Genomic DNA, 21,546 nt, shown 5'->3' on the forward strand with positions numbered 1-21,546 from the left:
CAAGAAAAACCTAGTAACAATGTCATCATCATTACAAAGGAACACATTTCAACAAAGAATATTTCTTTCCTTGCCTATTTGCACAGAATATCTGGATAGTATAATACCTCCAGTCCCATTGGGAATGAATATCTCCCACTGTTGAAGATCGTCTCTTTTGGAGGGTGTCAACCTCCAGATTATTAGGAAATATAATAAATTACTGACCTTGATAAAAATTCTGTGACATCTCCTTAATAAATGAGTTGTTTATCCCAGTCTCCTCTTCAGATTTCAATTTCAACAACCACACTGCACAAGAAAATCTTTTAAATGGAGGTGTGAAAGCAGCATGGACAAGTTTAACCTACCTAAGTGGGTGGCAACAGTGATGAAGATGCAGGTTTAAGCACAGGCTAGCAGTACAAATAAACACTGAAAAATCCCCTCAGAAAAATCATAGAATCATAGAATCGATTGGGTTGGAAAAGACCTCCGAGATCATCGAGTCCATTAAAGTTCTATTAAAGGAGAGGAAGACCTGTGGTAACATTTTTATCAACATCACTGGATTCAGTGACTTGACTAAACAAAGTAAAAGAATATTTTTTGGTACAACTGCACTTTTAATTATGTAGTGGACACCCTACAAAGGGTTGGGTTTGCACATCTCTCTTCTGAATAAATTTGTCCACCACACATATAATTACCCATATATCAATAATTTAAAAAAATGAAATTGTCCTTGAATGTCTTCTTAACTCTTGAGCAATTTTAGAGACTGTTTGAGCCTTGGTAAATAGGCTTGCCATGATTCCTCAGAGTAGACATAACTGAACAGACTCACAATGGACAAATCTTTTTAACTAGCATCAAAACACTTCTTTCTCTTTTAATATAGCCAACAGAAAATCCTCCCTAGAATAGCAGGCACTCAGTAAACATTTTCTGCTACCACACTATAATTGTTCACATAGCAACACACTAACACTCTCGGGAGAATTCTGTTTCTTTTTATCTACAGACTTTTCACAGACTTTAACATTAGCTGGATTCTTTTATGTCTTTTCTCTATTTGCAGAGAACTAAATAAAACAGTTATTCAAGATGCACCATATCCCTCTAACCTATCTGCTCTTACCCCCTCAATACATGAGAAAGTTTTAGAAAGTTACCTTTGGTATTTTTGTTCCCATTCTCTAAAACCACTTCCTTTTTAAAGTTATTTATGTTTTTTCCCTTTGAAATTACTGAATTGTAGACAAAGCAAGCTCTTGACTTGAACATAGTTTAGGCTTAGTAGATCTTTAAGGCTTTTGAGCCCAATGTGAACATCTGAAACACTGTTTGATGGGGTATCTTTCATTTGGCCACCTACCAATGGTATTCTGATTTGCCTGATCCTCTGGTGAGACAGGCCCACTGTGTCCACAGTGTTACAGATACTGACTTCACTCTTGCAAGTCAAGCAAGCAAGCTGACCTGAGAAACCTTCCCCAAGTGCACTTTGAATTTTACAGAGTTGATGGAAAGTTCAAAAGACCTTTTTTTATAATATATAATAATGCTTGAAATTTTGAAAGATGGGTCAACATATGCCAGGAAATTACCTCAAAATCCTCAGTAAACAACTGGTGAATTTTGACACATCATGTGAGACTTGAATTCCAACTAAACCTTCATGCTTCAAACTGATTCATAATTGGGTAATTTTATTCATTTTTATTAAAACTTATTTAATCAATCTATATTAGGAAGGGAAAAAAAAGTCTTTGTTCAAGGTGAAACTTTGCCACTGGAGAATTACGACCATTCCAGGAAAGGCTACTCCACAGCATCCTGACTGAACCAGGAAATCAAGGAATGCAACTACAAGGCAGAAGACTTGTGATTTTTGACATTTCATAAGTCCAAAACATTTTCTGTTGTGTTTTTTTTTTTAAACGCACAAGACTACCATGTTTTTTAGAGGGATATTTTTCCCCTTTTCCTCTTCTGGTAATTTTTCAGGGAGCAATACCCAAAGGAATAAAAAAAAAATGCATTTTTGTTTTCCAAAGCTTGAAAATAACAAGCAGTTTGGAAAGAGTTTCCAAACTCTTTTTGTTGTTTGGTCTTCAGTTGTTGGGGTTTTTTTAATCCCCCCAAGAGCTTAGCAAAAAAGACCGGTTTTTGAAGTAGCCTGAAATTTTAATTGTTACTAGGAATAGCCAAACAAATAGGAAATAAAATCAATCAGAATATCAATTTTGTGCACATTGAAGATCATGAAAGCTTTGCTAATTAACATCAGGAAAGGCAAAATATCTCAGCTGAGCTGTGTAAATGACTAGAAAGAGGGGAAGAGCACGGGCTTCACATATTGTATCTGTTGTTAAACCTTTTCCTGTGTGCACTGTTCACAATATAAAACAACTTACAACACAAGATCAGGTACAATTGTGCGTTAATTTGTGTCTGTATATTATCATCAGATGTTCTGGGATTCATTTGCTTATTGAATGGAAGAATTAACAAAATCTCAAAACTATTGGTGCTATGCTTCTTTTCACATTTTCATACCATTGCTTTATGAAAAAGTAATTGCAGCATGAATATGAAGGGCTGGAAAGTTTACCACTTATCTACTTTTTAATGTGGACTCCTATCTAAGATAAGGACTAGAGTAAGTCTTTCCAGTCTTTTAAATTTACTGTCTCTTATTGAGTATTCAAGGAGCTTTAAAGATCAGCTCAGCAATTACCCCACAAATCAGTGCACCTTCATTTCCACATTGATAAGCTTCTGCTACAGCTACCAAGAAACAGATCCTCTACAAGCAGTTGTTGAGGAGATATTTGATTTTTCCTTTCTAAAGGGGCCTTTTGGAAGATTTCTGATATAAAAGGTACAGATACACATGAATATGTACATACAACCACATAATTTTAATTTATGGTTAGTTGTATTATTATTAATAGCTTATGAAGACGCAGATAGACAACTTTTGTATCTCACTTTCATAGTACTTAATAGTTTAAGCGATATGTTAAACTCTGGGTCCCTTGATGTCACTGGCAAAGCTTCAACTGACTTCATTGTGTGCAGAACTGAAACCCATATAGATTTTCATGCTATTTAATTTTGACTGCTTTCCTGGAAGATGTATTAATCATTTTAATCCAGTTAATGGGAAAGTTGGAAGAAATAACTCTTGACATACATTTCTTGAAATGCACTTAGTGGATGTCCGATAAACTGTTTCAAAAATTAAACAAGGGCTACCCAACTTGCCAACTAAACACAAAGAGAAAATATGCTGCATTAATTTCAATGTATTTTTAAACAACAAAGAGTAACACAAGGGTAACCAAAGGGAAAGTAGTAGAAAAGCAGGGTGACTGTATTGAAATAAACCTACCCCTCACCTAAAGCAATCACAGGGAAGAGTTTGATCCGCACTCCTGTTGACTCTGCACACGAAAATCTCAATAACTAAATCAGCATTTTTCTGTAAAAGTATTAATGGTGAAATTATCACAATATTTTGTTTCCTTCTTCCACTCCTAGATACTAGGTCAGACCCTGTACACTTACTGTCTCTTATAATCCCACGATCTTTTGCTCAGAGGTTTCTATTTAGACACAAACTACAACGACAGACTTCGGTTTATCAGAGATTGCAGCAATCATCTCACTGTCAGCTGAACCACTGATGTCATTGTGTATTCCTTTTATGTATCTAAATGTAAATGTGATTTCTCTCTCTGTTCAAAGCTTTGAAAGGGACATTTAATGACAGAGTTAAAAACGGCAGAGGAGGATCCCTGTCTGTGGTTTCTCCCTGGCATTTTTAATGTACATTTCCTTTTACAGCCACAGCTGCTTCAATTTTCCTGAGATTTTGCTGGAGAATCTCCTGCAGAAAGGGTTTCTGCTCTAAACCACAATGTTATAAACAAATTGCTAACTACTGTGCCATGGTCTTGTACATTACAGCTACAGCTTCCTTCTAGACAGTACAATCTTGATACACCCCATAATCCAGCCTTAAGGATGGAGAAACCTGGAAGTCTACAAAATTTGCAGCAAAGCCATATTTTCTTTAGTCTTCTCTGTTTCCTCTCCTCTATTTCAGCTTTGCTGTATTTTGAGAGGCTGCTTTTAAAAGACAACTGCAGTGATTAAAAAAAAAAAAAAAAGTCAAGAGGATAGGAGTAGTAGCTAAAAGAAAGGAGGAAGAAAAACAGAAAGAGAAAAACATTTTAAATGAATCCTTGTATCAAAAAATATAGGCCATTCACAGCTTTCCAGTGTGCAACAACTCTAAATATATCCCACCAATAGGGTAAGGTCCATCTAACTCAATGTCCATATATTTACTTTTAATGGAAATAATCTGGGAAGTGCCCCCAGATGTCAGGCGTAGGCAATATATAGATTTTAAATTGTGCAACTCTGAATGATGATTTGTCCTTTGCAAAATGCAGCTCTCATCCTAACTCAGACTAGTAGCACAATTCTCAGTGTCCTGCCCCACACCAATCTACTTTACACTGGAGAAAAGAACTGAAAGCAATTTAAAGCTGATACCAAGTGAATAGGAAACTCATAGAGACACCATATTCTGTGCTAGCAGAGTGGATGAGTATGAGTAGAAGAAAATGCCACTAAGTCATGAGAGAGGACACTAAAGAATCCTTTTTCTGGTTTAGATCATCCTAATCTTTCCAGTTCCTAGGAAAGAGAAAATGAAAAATATACTGGACTGCACTAACCAATATCTCCAGTTTCTGTGGTGTTTGGCCAACACAGATATCAAAGAATTCCCTCTCACAGGTTGTGGCAAGCTGTACAAGCCCTACTGCGCTCCAGGGTTCCAGAGGGTAAACTGTGGTTCAGGCAGAACAAATATTCTGTGCAACTTCAAGGAGGAAGTCAGAGGTATAGATGGTCACTAAATCTTTGTCAAGTCTTCAGAACAATAACTGAACACTCCAGAGCGACTTCATGTTATGATTTCACTAGGACTACAGCAGTAGCTCTGGAATGCTATCCAAAGGTGCAATTTACCTGGGACAAATCTTAGGAAGCATAAATCTGAAACCAGCTCTGTTTGTATTTCAACAAAGCATTTTTTGAGCCTTTTATTGATTCTTTGTACAGAACACATTTCACCTTCTCATAATTCAGCTGTTTCTAACTACAAGTTTCTGAAATTGTCCCCATTACATGGAATCATATTTGAGTAATCCACTAAATAAAGAAAATGTATTGTTAAGATACATCTATTGTATCTACTGGAGCTACTGTGGTGGTATTACAAGAAGAAGGTGTCAGTAGGCATTTACAGTTGGTTGTTTCAAAAGCACATTTCCACATCATCAGTTTTCAGGACTACCAGATCACAAAACTTATGATACATTCATCTATGTTCATTCCACTTCACATTAATAGCAAATTTAAAGAATTCTGTTGGACGCTCCGGACAAGAAAGCCTAGTTGCAGCTATTTCAATTTCACACAGTCAAGACACCAGTTCGCACCTCAGGATAACGTTATGTAGCACAACCAGTATTTCAGATGCTATTGTTTCTCCATTCTATCATCTTTCCTCACACTGAAATAATCTGTGAATAGTTTAATCAGATGCAGTAGGCTCATTTAAGTGCTATGGAAACACAGCAAAAACGGAAGTAGCATTCCATCCTTGGAAATTAATGGAATGGAGAAAAAAAAGTTAATTCTCAGACTATAAATATTGGTATGTCAAATGTCAGTATCTGGAGAACTGAAACAAACCAAATAATGCAAAGGAACGAAGAAGCATCTGGCCAAAATCTGTGACTTTAGAAATTAAGTTTTTAAGCACAAATAATAAAACAGAAAACCAACAATTATGGCTATGCCTACATTGCTAAGGGTACCAAGGGCATCCCCGCACACCAAGCAGTGTAGGTGGCTCACACCTTGGCTCCTCAGGGCTAGTCCTTCCCACTCACAGTAGGAGTAGGCTACTATGGGTCCCACAGTGTGTCTTTAATTACTTGTGGGTTTATCTGGTTCAAAGGGTCTGCAATTATGCGAGGGTAGGGTCACAGCCTCTCAGGCTGATTTTAATACTTTCACACACTGTGAAAGTGTATGGCATACTCTGGATGTGTTGTGAGAGTAAGTAAATGTATGCCAGACACGATGAGGTAACACTGGAAGGCAGCTCAGGGATAACAGTAGCAAGAAGCCCTGCAGTCGTACTGTCTGTGTCACTGTGAGGTGGGTCTTTGGGTTAATTATGCCCAAAACCGCACCCAAGCTTTGTGAGAACTGAATGACAGTGTTTAAAAAATAAAAAAACCCCACACCAGAACAAACAAACAAACCAACTCCAGGGACCGAACTGACTTGCAAACAAGGAACTGGATGTTGGAAGTGGGCTGGGAAGACAAGTTATTTGGCTTTCTTCATGTGCCCTATATTCATTCTGACAGAGTTACAACAAAACTAAGTTGTAAAAACATCAAGTATCAAACATTATCATTCTATAGCTATTTGAAGGAGCTAGGACATCCACAGCTATGTATTTCTTGGGTCTTGCACTTGAAGCAAAATTATATGAAGAATTTATTTTGGCACCAAAGTCAGAGCTCCAGAATAAAAGCTTAAAACAAAGATTTGTGGAACAGACCACAAGTCCTTGTTTCATTTTATTATCATACTACACTGAACACATCAATATCCAATGAATATCTGAGGACAAGTGTTACGTAGCTGCAGAACACCATTATAAATGCTTTTCATCAGTAATTTCAGCACATCGGTAAGCTGAGAACATAAAAATGCTTCCATTCCTTTGCTTTCAAGACCTAACTTCAAATTTGGTCTAGTGTTTTCTCTCCAGCCACTTGCCCTGTGATGCTCAGCCCACAGAAAGACCTCCACACTGGAACTCATAAGTTCAGACAGGAACATTTTATGGCTATTATTTGGTCACTTTTTAACCAGCCATCTCTGCGGGGAAAAAGCCTTGAGAACAATTAAGTATCATGATAATACTTATCAAAGAACAAAGTAGTGAAAATTTATAAGCCTCTGAGGAATGTCAGTACTGTCATATAAGCTTCTTTGGAAGATAACTCCTACTCCAGAGTGGTATTAAGGAAAGCAGATGAAGACTCACAGCTATAAATAGATCAAAGATAAGAATTATCTTAGTCTCTACAAACTGTCTTTCTTCTCAAACACTTTGCTAAAAAATTCATTTTCAAAGGTATATAGTCAAACTAAAAGAAAATATTTCTTCTTGACATCATGGACTCTGAAGTAAGCTAAATGGACTCTTGTTTAGTTAGACCCTATTTTGTTCATTTAACTCTAAAACATACTTTTCCTTAATGTACAACATGGTGCACAATATGATCTTGCGCTTATTCAAGGTGGTGGAGCTGTAGCTCCCAAGCAGCTTCGCAGTGCAAAGTGAAAAGGTTTATTTTTGCAAAGAGGTGGCTGCCTTCACATACACACCTGAAGAAACATGGAAAAGCACATATTTGTCCAGTGAATATTTTAAATGCGTGCTGACTGAGTATAAAACAAACCCCTGAAATTTCTCATAACTCCTTCCCAAAGCCCCACTTCATGTCTGTATGTGCTGTGACTTTTCAGAATATTTTTATGCATAAAACAGCTTTTCCAAGTCCTCCTAACTCTTGTAAATTATCTTACAAACATAAATCAATCCATGTTGGCCAAATCTTTCTTTAACAGAACTGCACCTTTAAATACCACTAATGCCAGATGGTCTCTGCATATAAAGCAGCATGAGACAACATATTAATGCTACTCAAACAAGCAACTTGTGCTAGCAGCAGACCAATGAAATCAGTCTCAGGCTGCTAATCCTCTCTGTCTCCATGGCAACATCTATTTCAGACAATTCTTCAATTTTCAAGTCAGATGAGCTTCTTGGCCCCTAAACTTCTCTATTCAGGGGATCTTCTGTTGGCAGGTACTTTTTCACTTTGTATTGGCTACTGTAATAATACAGATTTTATTTTTATCAGCTGCTTCATGGAGTATCAAGGAACAGATGCTCCTCTGTTTCTGTTTATTTATAGACTTTTCCACTAAAGACTTTTCCTGTAAGATTTTCACTGAAGGTCTGTACTATTTATTTCAACTATGGATTTGTTCCCCTAACTGTAACACATGGAAGCTTCGCAAATGTTGATGTCTCTGTCTCTGACTCTACCTTTCAGCACTGAAGAAAAGAAATTGGTATCTTCCTCATACTTATATGCTATCAAGGTGGATTTTTAAACAAAACAAAAAATTGTCTATTTGCAGCAGGTAAATGGGAGACAAATTCCTGATGACCCCTCACCACATGTCCATTATGCATAGCTAAGTCAGCACAAACATTGGGGCTATTTGCTACTAGGAAAAAACTGACAGGAAGCAGGTAGGAACTAATATGGCAAAGGTTGAGGTCATACTTTCTAGATACCAAAAAATCCTACCAGATCATTAGGCTGCTACACTAGGAAGGATGTCTTTGCCAAGAAAACAGATCAATAAACTTTGGCCAATCCAGTGTCCCCTCTGATCAAACAATTCTTTTCATTCAGCTTTAAGGTAGATCATATCAAAGCATAAGTACTCAAAACGGCATCTTTCTTTGGTCATAAATCAGGCAGCTCATGCTCCATGGCCACGAGCAGCTCCATACAAAGAATGGCTATCTCAGCTTGCTCCACAGGACTTCATTTGTGAGTAAACAAGGATGTCAGATTTTGCTCATAATTGTTCACAACTACCGGGAAGCAGCTAATTGCTCATGCAGTTATAAATGTCTCGCTTTGGAAAACAAATTCATTAAAAACAAATGTTTACTGCCTTTGAACTGTCAACCACAGGTTTATGATTCAAGATTCTCTCTTACCTAGGCTTTGTAGCTACAGAGACACATCTTTAACATATGCCTTTGTACTGGCCCAATCACCTGCTGTTGTGACGGGAAGATGCAGTCGATGTCATTTAGCTGGCACAACACTGGCACACTGCAAGAAATCTCCATTCAAAGGAAAGGGCACTACGGATCAAGACCTCACTTTTAGTCTAGTGTCCTTGTCTCCAGCAGTGCCCCTGAAAGCAGCAAGAGCAGTGACAACTTCAGTGTCAGGGAGCAGCTATGGCACCACAGCACATACAGGTGTTTTTTCATAGTACGGCAGAACTTCTGTTCCAAAATCCCAGTATGTCAAGCTGGGACTTGCTCAGTTTCAGCACTGTTGTTCTGCAGAGCTCCTAACTCACTCCCAATACAATACCAGCTTTCATCCTTATCCTGAGATGATACAAGCCAACCTATGGCAATTCAAAGAGCTCCATTTCCTGTCACACAACAAATCAAACCCATCTACTCTGCTATTTTATCCTTATCATTTTACCAATAAGGATTTTTTTTCTCTTGTAGTCAGTAGGGAAAACAGACGTTTTCAGAGGTCACTGTAGCCCAGTCTGACAACCAGTAAAAGGGAGACTAAAGCATGAATACGCATGCCCAGTATGTAGGCTTTTATATCACATACCACCTCTGAAAACAAAAATTAGGCAGAATTAAAACAGAACTAATTCAAAACTAGTTTTAATACTAAATTATTGGCTGAATCTAGTAACAACTCCACTGTTACAACCAAAAATTTCTGTTTATTCTGAAATAGAAATACCTGCCATGATTTTCACTCTCAATGTAATTTAAAGGCTTAAGATATTGATTACTAAATTATAGAATAAAAAACAGTTTCTCCTGAAAAAAAAATAAAAATTATTTTAATAATGAGGTCACTTTTGAAAAATTACACACCTGCAACTTCCTGGTTTTAACAAAAAGTCTCACAAAATCTTGGGAAATACCATGCTCTATAGACTTCTCACTAACTCTCTAGAGTTCACATTAATGTCTCCATAATAAAAGATCACTTTAAGCCAAGTACAGGACAAAACAGGCTCCCCTTCTGTTTTCTTTGAGAATTGCTAAGGCATTCTGCAGGTGTGGGAGGTGATGATGACTCTTTAAAAGAAATAAAAGTAATCAACTCTTTCAAAAGGAGTAGGATTGTAAAAAGCAGCCTGGGTCAGATCAACAAACTGAATATTCTGCATACTCACACTCATTTTAAGCCTGAAAAATAAAACAACAGCCTTCTGCAGAGTCATGTTTATTCTTAACAATTACAGACCTTTTTACCTCAGCTTGTTTTTCCTTTGTGTTATTCCAGCAAATAAAAGATAAACTTCTGACATGCCATAGCTGGAATCCACAGTGTTTTCAGAGGTAGTGCACAGCCGTTCAACCCTTTTTTAAGTGATGTAAGAGAAAGGGAAGTCTTTAAATACCTTAGCCCGTGAAGCAATTTAGAGTGAGGGTTTCTCTAGAAAACACTGCAGACTGCCTAGCACAGCTGCCTAAACACACTTACTGTGAATTTCCATTGACTTCAGTGGGAACGTGAATAGCATTAACAACTAGCTGCGAATGTGATGTATAAATGTGTCTACCTCTCTTTGATTTTCACCAGAATTCTGTGAGCACATTTCTCTCTTGGTATTCTACACCTCTATTTTTAGCTGAACATGAAAACTGAAATAGGACAAAATCAGAACTATTACGGAAATGATATTTTTTCTCTTAAATAAATAATAAGGAAGAAAAATCTATTTTCAAAAAACTGCATGTTATGAAGTACATTTAAAAAAAGGAAGATATTCAAGGCTCTTAACAATAAAGCATGCCTTTAAAAAACCCACTCAGCATGCACAGAAAGCCATCTTCCTGCCAGAAAATCTTACAGCCCTCCCAAGACCTGTGTAACCTACACAGTCTGCAAAGGACACTGAACACCTCACTCTGAATGCAGGCAGCATTAAAATCATCCTGCCAGAGATGACCCCAGGCCAAATCCTGGCTGGGTGACTCCAGGGGGATACCCCAAGTGGCACTAAAGCCCACAAGGGATTTTTCTGGAAAGGTAATTACAGCTTCTCAGTCTTCTGTAGAATGCACAAGGTACAGCCAGCCCCAGATCTGCATTCCCAGCAGGCATCGCTGGCGGTGTTTGATGAGAAAGCCAGAACATCCTCACAAGCTCTGAAAGAAAATCTGTTCCCTGATGCACAAAGGAAAGAAAGAGTCCAAATGCAGAAGGCTACATGAGTAATAGGTTTAAGGATGTTTTACTCTGCATTTTATTTTATCCATTCCTAGAGACAGCAGCAGCTGCCCTACTCCCACTCGCAATTTGGTGCTGCAGGTGCTCTTATTACCAGGCTGCCCAGACAGCAGCTCACCTTTAAAGAGGATTGCAAACCTAAGCCAGAAGAGAAGCAAAACTACAGCTGACAGAAAACGGTCAGCACAGCATCTCCTCTACTCCTGATACAAAGTGTTCTGCTTATATCCACTCATTTACAGCCCCTACCTTTATGGAGTGCAGCTGGATGAGTGTGAACTCAGTGCACATGCATTTACCAGCAACCAGCCCTCTACCCTTCAACATCTCCCTTCAGAAAGGGAATGCTAAACGAGAGGCCCTTGATAAAAACTGCTGTTTGCTTAAAACTCAAGCATGCAAAAATCAGGGTTGCTCTCTAATACCTGGATTTAATAACAAGCTCTTCCCATATGCAATTTGTATTAATGCTCTGCAAATACAGGAGATATGAATAGAGCCAATCAAAGAGCTCACACAATTTTTACGTGCAGATTCAGAGCGTAAGGAAAAGCACCTTTAGAAAATCAAGTGCAATTAACTGTAGGTAATAAAATTAGAACAGCTGTATCTGATGACATCACCATAAGCAAGAGACGAGCTCTACACTTTCTGACATCACCACTGATACAATGCCCTGCCATCAAACCCAGCACTGCACTTACCCATCTGAAGCAGGACAGCCCATAAGACCCACAGGCAATATCCAGCGGTCTCCCCACTCTAAGACTACCATGCCCACAATGGGCTGAAATCATGGCAGCCTGCTACGTTTTCTCCTTCTTACTGCTGTTTTTTCTCTTTTGAAAAAGAGCAGCACTTGCTCATGGTTCTCTGAAATGGCTGCAGTCTTTTAAATTACAGTAATTTAAAAAATATTTTAAAATAGGTTTTGTGCAACAGTGACACAGAGACATTATGAGAAATGATTCTTCTCCCTTTATTTTGTCAGCTTTACTTATCATAATTTCTTACCACCAACACTAGCTCACACGGCTGGTGCCACAGCTGAATAAGGGATCACTTCATTGACAGAATAAAAACCAGCCATAGTTTCCATATTAGAGGACAAATCTTGGATTTCCCCACTTATCAATACAGAGCCATGATTTTCCCTTCTCTTTTAGTCACCCTTTAATTATGTTTTTGCAGGAGGAAACACTGCAGGGCTTGGGTGTGAAAAACTGAGAGCCTCACATCTGGTGATTTTGGGGGGGGTTGGGGGGGGCTAGTACAGCAGCTATAATTTGGGAAGCCAAGCAGCTTATTTAGGCTCTGTGCCAGCACTGACCCACCCAGCTCATTTCCTCATCCTGCCAAGTGGGGTCTTTGATAAAGTGATGGGTCCAAGGATTAATGTAGCTGAGTTACACCTCATAAAATCAACTGCAGACTCACCCACAAGGCCCTGAAAATGCTCCAAGTCACAAATGCACTGCTCAACTCGTGCTCAGTGTGCTCCTGCCTCACAGGTTCACAATGCTTTGTTGTTTGAAACTGCAAAATCCAAGGTATGCAATTTTCTAGAAGCTCAGTTCTCTCACTCAACTACAAATAAACCTTTTCCTTCTATGTGAAGTATTATTAAAGATGCTTGTGGAGAAAAGAATGAATGATAAAATCATTAATACTAAAAAAGCGTTCAATATTTTGTTTACAAAAATGTCATTATTCTGATATTTTCAGGATTTCTGTTTCCTGTTCTCTGGCATGAACACTTTGATGAAAATGCCACAAATTTGCAGGTCATTTTTTGTCACAAAATCTATATGTTCATCTAATGTACGCAAAACTAATTTTCAGGGCCTGTATCTGTTACACATGTAACCACCCAATTAATAAGCCTTGCTTTGAGGATTTCTTCGCAAAACTAAACACTGAAAAATAAACACTATTAAAATATTAGTAGTTTATATTTTTTAAGAAGTAGGAGGCCACAGAAATATTTACCTGCAATTTTTTATGTAAATGCAAAAAAAAAAAAAAAAAAAAACAAAACATTCAACCTAGGAATCTTGAAAGTGTCAAAATATTTCACTTTCACATTGAAAGTGAAGTGGTAATGGAGAGACTGATCTTCCACCTCCAAAATCAATAGTACAAATGAGCCAGAAGTGGCAGCGTGCCTAGACAAGTGGCTGAACATAAACGGTGGACAAACTGCTTTTGGTATTCATCAGTTCTTAATACACCTCATTGCTATTAAAGAATACGAACATACTCAAAATGAGCTTAATTATGGTAACAAACAAAAAGCCTTAGAGATCAGCATCCATGGGTGTTTCTTCAACAGAACATCAGATATCCAGAGTAAGAGTAGTCCATATCCTCCTGTACCTAAACTAAAGGGAAAATATTTTTAGTTTGTCCTAGGAAAAAAAAAAAAAAAAAATCTGTGTTTTACCATCAGTTGTCCTCTGCTATCCCTTGGTGCATCATCAAGTTTCAACAACCTCTTTCTCCTCATTTTATCTGACCTTCCTGTCCACCACCTTCTGTCAACTTGGCCAATTTTTGGCGAGCACAGGGACAAAACCATATTTTCTCATGCAATCAAAGTTACTCCTAAACATTTTGATTGCTTTCAGTCTAGGTTTATGCAACACCTTCCATAAGTAACCACTGACACAGACTCATTCATCTTCTTCTCCCTTAAGGATTCTCCTCACTGACTCAAAGTGAGGCTATCTGCATGGAACACCTGCCTCAAAATAAAACTTTAATAAAGTTCAAATATCTTCGTTTCTGGGTTGTTCAGGTTTTCCTTATTCAAGGGCTTTTTTGCCATCAGTGATTGCAGGCTCTAATCTCCCATACAGGTGCAGTATCAGCCTAAAGAAATTTCTGCCACAAAAAACAACAAACAACCAAAAACAGGAAAAAAAAAAACTTTAAAAAACAACGACCAAATAACAAGCAAACAAAAACAAACAACAACCCAAAACACAAAATGCACAAAATTGCAGAACAGTAGCCCAAACTCTGGTTGGTATGAACTACAATTGAAACAGAGGTGTTCAAGTTTGCAGAGAAGGTAGCACATTTTCTAAGTAGTTAATGTAGCATCAGAAACTTTAGGCAGTCTCACACTTCTGGTATTTATCATGTCCTCAGGAAGAACTCGGTAAAGGCTGAAGGCTCAGTTTGCATCTTCCAGGTGACTAATCAGGGTTTCCAAGATTTGTGAAGACACTTTGTATGATTAAGCAAGAAACCAGACTGGCTCATACGGAATCATTCCGACTTCCAATGCAGGATTAGGACTTAAAAAAAATCCTCATAATGTATATTTACTCCATGAAAAAAGGAGGCCCTTACAATTTGTTCCAGTGTCTTTATTCACTGAGGATTTTTTCTAGTTGCTTTGGAGGTCTAGAGCACATTTCTAAAATTTTCCTATTTCTCTCATGCATTTTTTTCAAATGCTGCACATATATTACACATTACCTTTCAAAAATAGGTGATACTCTAAAATTAAGTTGATTTATATGCTTGCATACTATCAAATACATTCTCACAGTGCTGCTTGGCCATGTGTGATTATGCAATGGTTGCATGTATGTGCAGTATTTGATTTACTCAGTACAAAGACTCTTTAGTCAGTACAAAGAGTCTTTACTGATGCTCTGCGGACACTTTCCTGATCTATTTTGTCATCAACTTGCTTGCTAAGTGAACACAAACGTTTTTGTTTCACAGCTGTTCAGTGGGTGATTCAGGTATCATCCCTGTGTACTCACCAGGCTTCTAGAAGCACGAGCTCTCTACAGACTATAAATCTATGAACCACAGCATATATTTTGTTCATACTTCCCTGTATTTTAAAAATAAACCACATGACACTCAGGATATCTTGCAGGAATAGATTATGCTCAGAAATTACAACTTTTTGGCCTGTCAGGGAAAAAGAAAAAATAAGTATATGCGTGTATGTATTTGTGTCTGTGAATTTCTCTATCATTTATTAACAATAATAGATGATGATCAACTAGATTCTGATCCTGCAAGCTTCATCTCACCAAATATCCTTACTCCATTTGTTGCCCTGGGAATTAAGTAGGACGCTCAGAGTGAGCAAGGTTCCCCCCTCAGGTATGAGCAGAATCAGCCTCATATTTCCTGCCAAGGTTGATACAAGGCTCCACTTCTTTTACTGCACAGCTTAAAAAAGCTCACATACGAAAATAAACAGTGTTGCCTTTTACTACACAGTAGAAGAAAGGGCATGTTATTAAGAAGAAAACACCTCTAATGCAACCATTGGCACAATATGTAGGTGCTTAGGCTCTATAACAAAGAAGCAGGAGTGTTATCAACGCCTTCAGAATTCTTTCAAAGGAGAGCAACATAACTACGCATGACGTCTGGCTTGTTGCCCTTCCTGAAAAGACCCTGAGTTTCTCCCATGTGCCACTGCAGAGAGCAGTAGCTCTGCACTTTTTGAGAAACTCTCAGAACCTGACAGAATGAAACTGAGGATTTAAATAAAACAATGAAATTGCTTTGGTTCAAACCCTGGATAATCCCCTCCAAAAACCAGCATTTTCAGCATCCACCACTAAAGATTGCCAGGACTCATCACATTCCCTGACATGTGATTTGGACGTTGCAACATGTGGTATTTTTGTCTAGAGGTCTCCCTTAGTGAGGGACCAAGCATGTTTCAGAAAAGGAATACTGTTGGATTCCCTTTTGCTTAGGCTCAATGATGAACCCTTTCTCACCTCACTGACACCAAGAGGAGAAGTGTGTCTTGGTGAGAGCCATCTCAGACTGGGCGGCATGCTGGTTTTGTCCCTCTTTCAAGCCCTCCTGGCTTGACACAACAGTCAAAAAAATGAGCTGTAGTGACTATCCCCTGATAGTAATCCAAAGCCACAGAAATGACTTGTGTTATCATTGTATCATGCAAATTACACAGCGGCAATAGAATAATTCTTTGCTTCAGGACCCTCACCACTGATATCAAGATGGCAACATACTGCAAAGAAATTTTTCAAATTTCACTGCAATTCCAGCATTTTTCACTTCAAGACGATGCTTTGCTACCCTGCCTTCCTCTTCTATCTTCCTTATGTCCAATATCCTCTAACCTTCAAGTTCTATCTGTAGCCCTAATGCTGTAAATAAAACCATTAAGTCCCCTGAGGATGCAAAGTAAGGTTATATTCAGGTCATAAAGTAGAATATTAAACACTAATTGTATTGGCCAAATCCCCGGAGACTCACAGAAGGCACATCCCTCCCTAAAAGTCACATACTTTCAGACCTGTGCTCTAACCCACTGAGGGAAATGTGAGGACATGACTGCATGAGGCTTATGGCTGGGCCAAAGGTACTGAGCGGCTTTCACGATTAAGCCTTTTCACATAGAGACATTAGTGATAGCAGTGATTCTAAAACTGGAAACAATGAACTATGCACACTCGTAGGTGTAAAACAAGTGCACAGCATCAATCGCATTCCCTTTGATAAAAAACGTCCCAAACCTTAAGTACACTCAACCACACATCCCGAGACATCTGCGCCGGTGCCTGCAGTGTGCCGCGGTGGGTGACACGGCCCCTGGGACACAGTGGCCGTGCCACGCCGCTCACACGCACAGGCTCCTGCCTCACGGCTTTCCCCGGCGGTGCGGTGCGTGCGGGGAAGGGGCGGCCAGCACCTCCCCTGCCAGAGGACCTGCGCTGGGCGCCTGCTTCCAGCACCTTCACTCCGGCTGCTGCCGCATCTCCTGACATCTCCCGGGGAATTCAGCGCGTTTCTCTCTGCAACGGGGCGCTAAATCCAATGGCAGCGGCATAAAGCCGCTTCGCGCCGGCTGCAGACGATCGCTGACCGCCGGTGCCTCTGCCGCAGCGAGGATTTTAGGGACAGCGCCCGTCCCCGCGGCAGCACCGGGCGGCAGTACCGCCCCGCCGCTACCTGCCGCCAGGTGCGGGCACCGCCGGGGCCGCCCCCCTTACCGGGCTCGTGCTCGCCGGGGCGGTCGGAGATCTCGATGACCAGGAGCTCCCGGCCCTCGGCGCTGCGCCCCACCGTATAGATCCTGCTGATGGCGGGGCACTGTAGCCACACGGCCACCAGCGCCTCCCGCAGCTCGGCGTAGCGGTGGTACTCGAAGGAGATGCCCTCCTCGGCGCTCAGCCGCCGCCGCCGACTGGCGGCCCCCGCCGCGGGCTCCGCCGCCGCCGCCCGGCAGGCAGCGAGCACCGCGCACAGCGCCAGCACCACCCGCACCGCCATCCCGCCCGCCTGCGGCCGCGCAACTACCGCCAGCCCCGGCAGCAGGGAAGGAGGGAGGGAGCGGGTGGGAGCCTGGGGGAGGAGGGGCGGGGCGGCACCGGGCGCTCCTCCCTCTCCGCGATCCGCGGCGGGAGGTGCGGGCGCGCCCGCGGAGGGGCGGGGGCCGGGGCCGCAAGATGCGGGCGAAAGCTGCTATAGCTGTTTTCATCAACTAGATGCGAAAAAAGCACTGGGAGAATCCGGGTGCGCGTTTTCCGCACCGTTTCATCATTTTATGCGGTCCTAGCGGGTAAACCCACTGCCACAAACCTAAAGTAACAGAGTGCTCCATGAATGATTCAGACAGGGTCATTGCAGGATAACACGAGTGTATTTGATTGTCCTATGCTATAGGTCTATAGTATAACTATAAACAATCATCTGTAAGATTGCTTTGCTCATCATCTGTAAGGCATCTTTGCTGCATCACAGAACGGAAAGGATAAAGCTGGACTTACTTTCTGATACTGACAATCCTTAGAGAGCGCATCCTAGTATGTTCAGTGGGAATGTTCCTGTGAGGAGCCATCCACCATATATTAATAAACAACAGTTTCTTCTAGACCACAGATACTACAGGACTTCTGAAGCCATAATTTTTCAACCCGTTTATATAGGCATAGCTGTTTAGATTATGTTGAAACAACCTGTAAAGGACAAGTGATAAAAGCAAAAGGCTAAATGCTAGAGAGCAACTTCCATATCAGGTTTTTTGGTTTGGGGCTTTTTTTGGGGTTGTTTTGCTTGTTTGTTTCTGGGCTTTTTGGTTTTGGTTTCTTGGGGGGAGGTGGGTTGTTTTTTTAAAGGACACAGACTTGCTGGAAAAGGTTCAGAATTTTGAAAAGTACGCATCCCATTCATCATTCTAGAAATAGACTCTTGTCCTCAATAATTTAATGCATGTTTTATTCTGATTTTTTTAATTTAAAAGGGTAAGCCTTATAACTAACCCTTCTATCACTAATTAATACTGAATCAATTTTCAGGCAGATTCTTTAATAATCCTATGGATATTTTCCTAAATTTGCAGTGTCTAGTTGCACCTAAGAAGATAATGGAAATAGTCACTTCTAGGAGAACATCTTCATTGATGCTTGGTAATATACCAGCTCGGAAACTGATCTAAAACTCAGACCTGAAAATACAACTACTACACACAAATACTTGATATAACCTATTCTTAACTTCCAGGACTGTGATTGTCAATCCTGGATTATTTGACATGTTTCTTCCTAACAGGAACCAAAGTTCATCCCATCCAGTCCTCACCATCTTTCAAAGCCAACTGGGTTCAGAAGCTTTTCTGCCCAGTTTAATTCCACGGCTACAGGTAGGCAACCACATGCAAAAGCACCTTCAGAGCACTTCTTGGAGCCTTCTACTCTCCATTCTTACCACTAGAAAACTTTGGGAGATGCCTGTCAGATCATGTCACACTAGCTCAGGAGTTATGACAGTGCAAATTTGCTCCAAGTATTTTGCAAGACTTGGATGGATACAGGCTCTCCAGTATGATGTTTTCTCCTACCAAGATCACTGTTCAGATATAGATCACACAAGTGCTATCTCTCTGATTTCTTCCTAACAGCATTAATAGTATTATGAATTTGTTTATGACTTTACACAGCTTTAGAATTATGTGCAATGTGTTCAGCCCTATCAGTGCCCCAAACTGAACTGTTAATAAGGGTAGCTGACCAAGTATTCAAAAGATTCACATTCTTTATCAGTTTTGTTGGCTACATTCATCACAGGCTAAATATTCCTTGTTTTCTTAATCACTTTTCCTTGCATTCAATACACAAAGTAAACAAATCTCCTGATGCTGGGATTTTAAACTCACAATATCATTTTCTGGGATAACTTTCTGATCCAAAAAACCCATTTATGCATTGTAGCAACTCTCACTGGCTTCCCTTCAAATTTATTTACCCAAAATACATCACTAAAAGATACAAGGAGACTCAGAAATCATCTATTTAATCTATTCAAGCAGTGAATTATTATTCCACTACACAAAATTAGTCTCACGACTAGATCTGAATGGATTTACATTAATTTACATACTTATTAAGCCCCCACCCTTGAAAAAATTAAGAGAATGCATACTTATAAAAACACATACTCATAAATATCTTGTGTAAAACAGGGTGGTTTACTATCAAATATTTAATTTTGAACTCACACGTACTAATTTCTTTTTAATAAGAGATTAAGAAACAATGTTTAAATTCTCAGAGAGTTTAGGAGCATTCACAGAACTGAGTAGGAGGAATAAATTGATGACTTCCTTTGTATCTAATCCTTCCTCTTATTTTCTGTAGTTCAGGGAAGATGACTATCATCAAAGGCAAAGGCCAAATTTCCTAGTAATATGGAAAAAGTTCTGCCATTTGCCTTAGTCTCAGAGCAATACTCTAACCCCAAGGGCATTCCCAGCCTGCATGCATAACCAGGTACCTGGAAAGGGCCTTGTAAACTGGTAATACTAATGAGAGCAGTGAGCAGAGTGCAAGTGCTCCAGGAAACGTACTGATCAGTAGATTTCAAATCTGGTTTACCTCTCTCTTGTGTCTGTGTATAATACCAAATAGTAAGTTATATTTCACCAACAGACACAGACTAAGTAACTTCGTAATTGCAAAAATTTTCATTGACATTTCCAAAAGTACTTATTTATAGACAAATGTACATATAGGCACAAACATATATATAATATTCATATATATTTACAGATTACTCCATTCTTTTGGCCAAATGGAATTTGTCTATTCAAATTTTCTAAAACTTTTTACTTGCCTGAATCTGTCTTTTTCAGCAAATCATGATTCACCAGGAAGTATGTAAATAAATTTTCCAAAATAAACTTACACTCACAGAATTTTGCTTAAAAGACTTGAGTAACTTTGCACCTTTTTTATTTGTGTAACAAGATGAACAAGCTGACACAGCTATTTTCTTTTATTACTCAAAAAGAGAACCCTAAAGCTATGTCCATTACAAACAATCAAAGTACATTATGAACAACAGACATCCTAAAACCATTCTATGATGGAGATTAGATAGCATTGTTAATAACAAATTACTGTTAATACTTACACCAGAGAAACACTCACTAAACTTCTCTGGTTTATATTTGGAAAGAATTGAGAAGGTGCACTATACTGCCTGGGGAAGACACTGTTTTCTAACATAGATCTGGGCAAGTAGGATGATGAACATAAGGGAGAATGCTTGTTCAGATCAGCAAGATCAAATCATTTAAGCCTCCATCTGAGAAGGGGTCTGTTTGGCTTGCTAATAATCCAGTCATATTGCATTTCCAAGCCCTGGAAAAATTCTGAAAGAATAATTTGGGTATTAACACTAACTATTCATAATAAAACCCCAACTATAGACCATATATTCCCTAAAAAAACAGGGTAAAGCCTGGTAAGGGTTTCAGTCAAGAAATTAATGCTAGGAATAAAATACCTGCAATCAATTTAAAAGAGAGAACAGTTGAACTCAGTGTTGACAAATTACTGGGCAAGTAGGTAGAGATAACTGTAGCTGTTAGATTTTACAAAACTTATCAGAATGCTGATTATATACACATATACTACACCTGGCAGCTCTGGTCACTTGAAGGTATGTCTTCAAGACAGGAGCTTCTACTACCAACCTTCAAACTGTCTTGCACAACTCAGTGGTCTATTTCTTGCATGCTTGCAAAACAGGGTTGAGATATGGAAAGTTGCAGCTTTTCTAGTACCTTGAGAAAGGGCTTAATGTAAGGCAGGGAAAAGGAAATATCAACAACAACAACAAAATTTTAAACATGCAAATAAGTCACTTCTGCAGGAGGTTCTGGGAAGGCAGAGGAAAAAAACCCACCAACCTTCCAAGCTGTGTAGTGCAAGACTGAATATTTTATTGTCTCCAGTTGTTAAATGACTCACACATGGTACTTAAATCCAACCCTATCAGGTATTTAAGAGCTTACTGTATTCTTGCTGAGTGGTGAACATCCTAAGCGTGTAACAATTCTGCATTG

General features: G+C 39.4%; 1 protein-coding gene across 1 annotated transcript in view; it reads right to left on the reverse strand.

Annotated features, from left to right (window-relative positions):
- CPE (carboxypeptidase E) overlaps nt 1-17,486 on the reverse strand; it is a 56,903-nt gene extending 39,417 nt beyond the window's left edge. Inside the window, exon 1 of the mRNA XM_027635802.1 lies at nt 17,192-17,486. Coding sequence (XP_027491603.1) covers nt 17,192-17,471 — 280 coding nt within the window. The 5' untranslated portion in view covers nt 17,472-17,486. The remainder of the gene's footprint in view (nt 1-17,191) is intronic.
- Nucleotides 17,487-21,546: the final 4,060 nt, after the last annotated feature.

The sequence above is a fragment of the Corapipo altera genome, unplaced genomic scaffold (assembly GCF_003945725.1).
Source record: "Corapipo altera isolate COAL_440 unplaced genomic scaffold, ASM394572v1 22b, whole genome shotgun sequence".
Lineage (NCBI taxonomy): Eukaryota > Metazoa > Chordata > Aves > Passeriformes > Pipridae > Corapipo > Corapipo altera.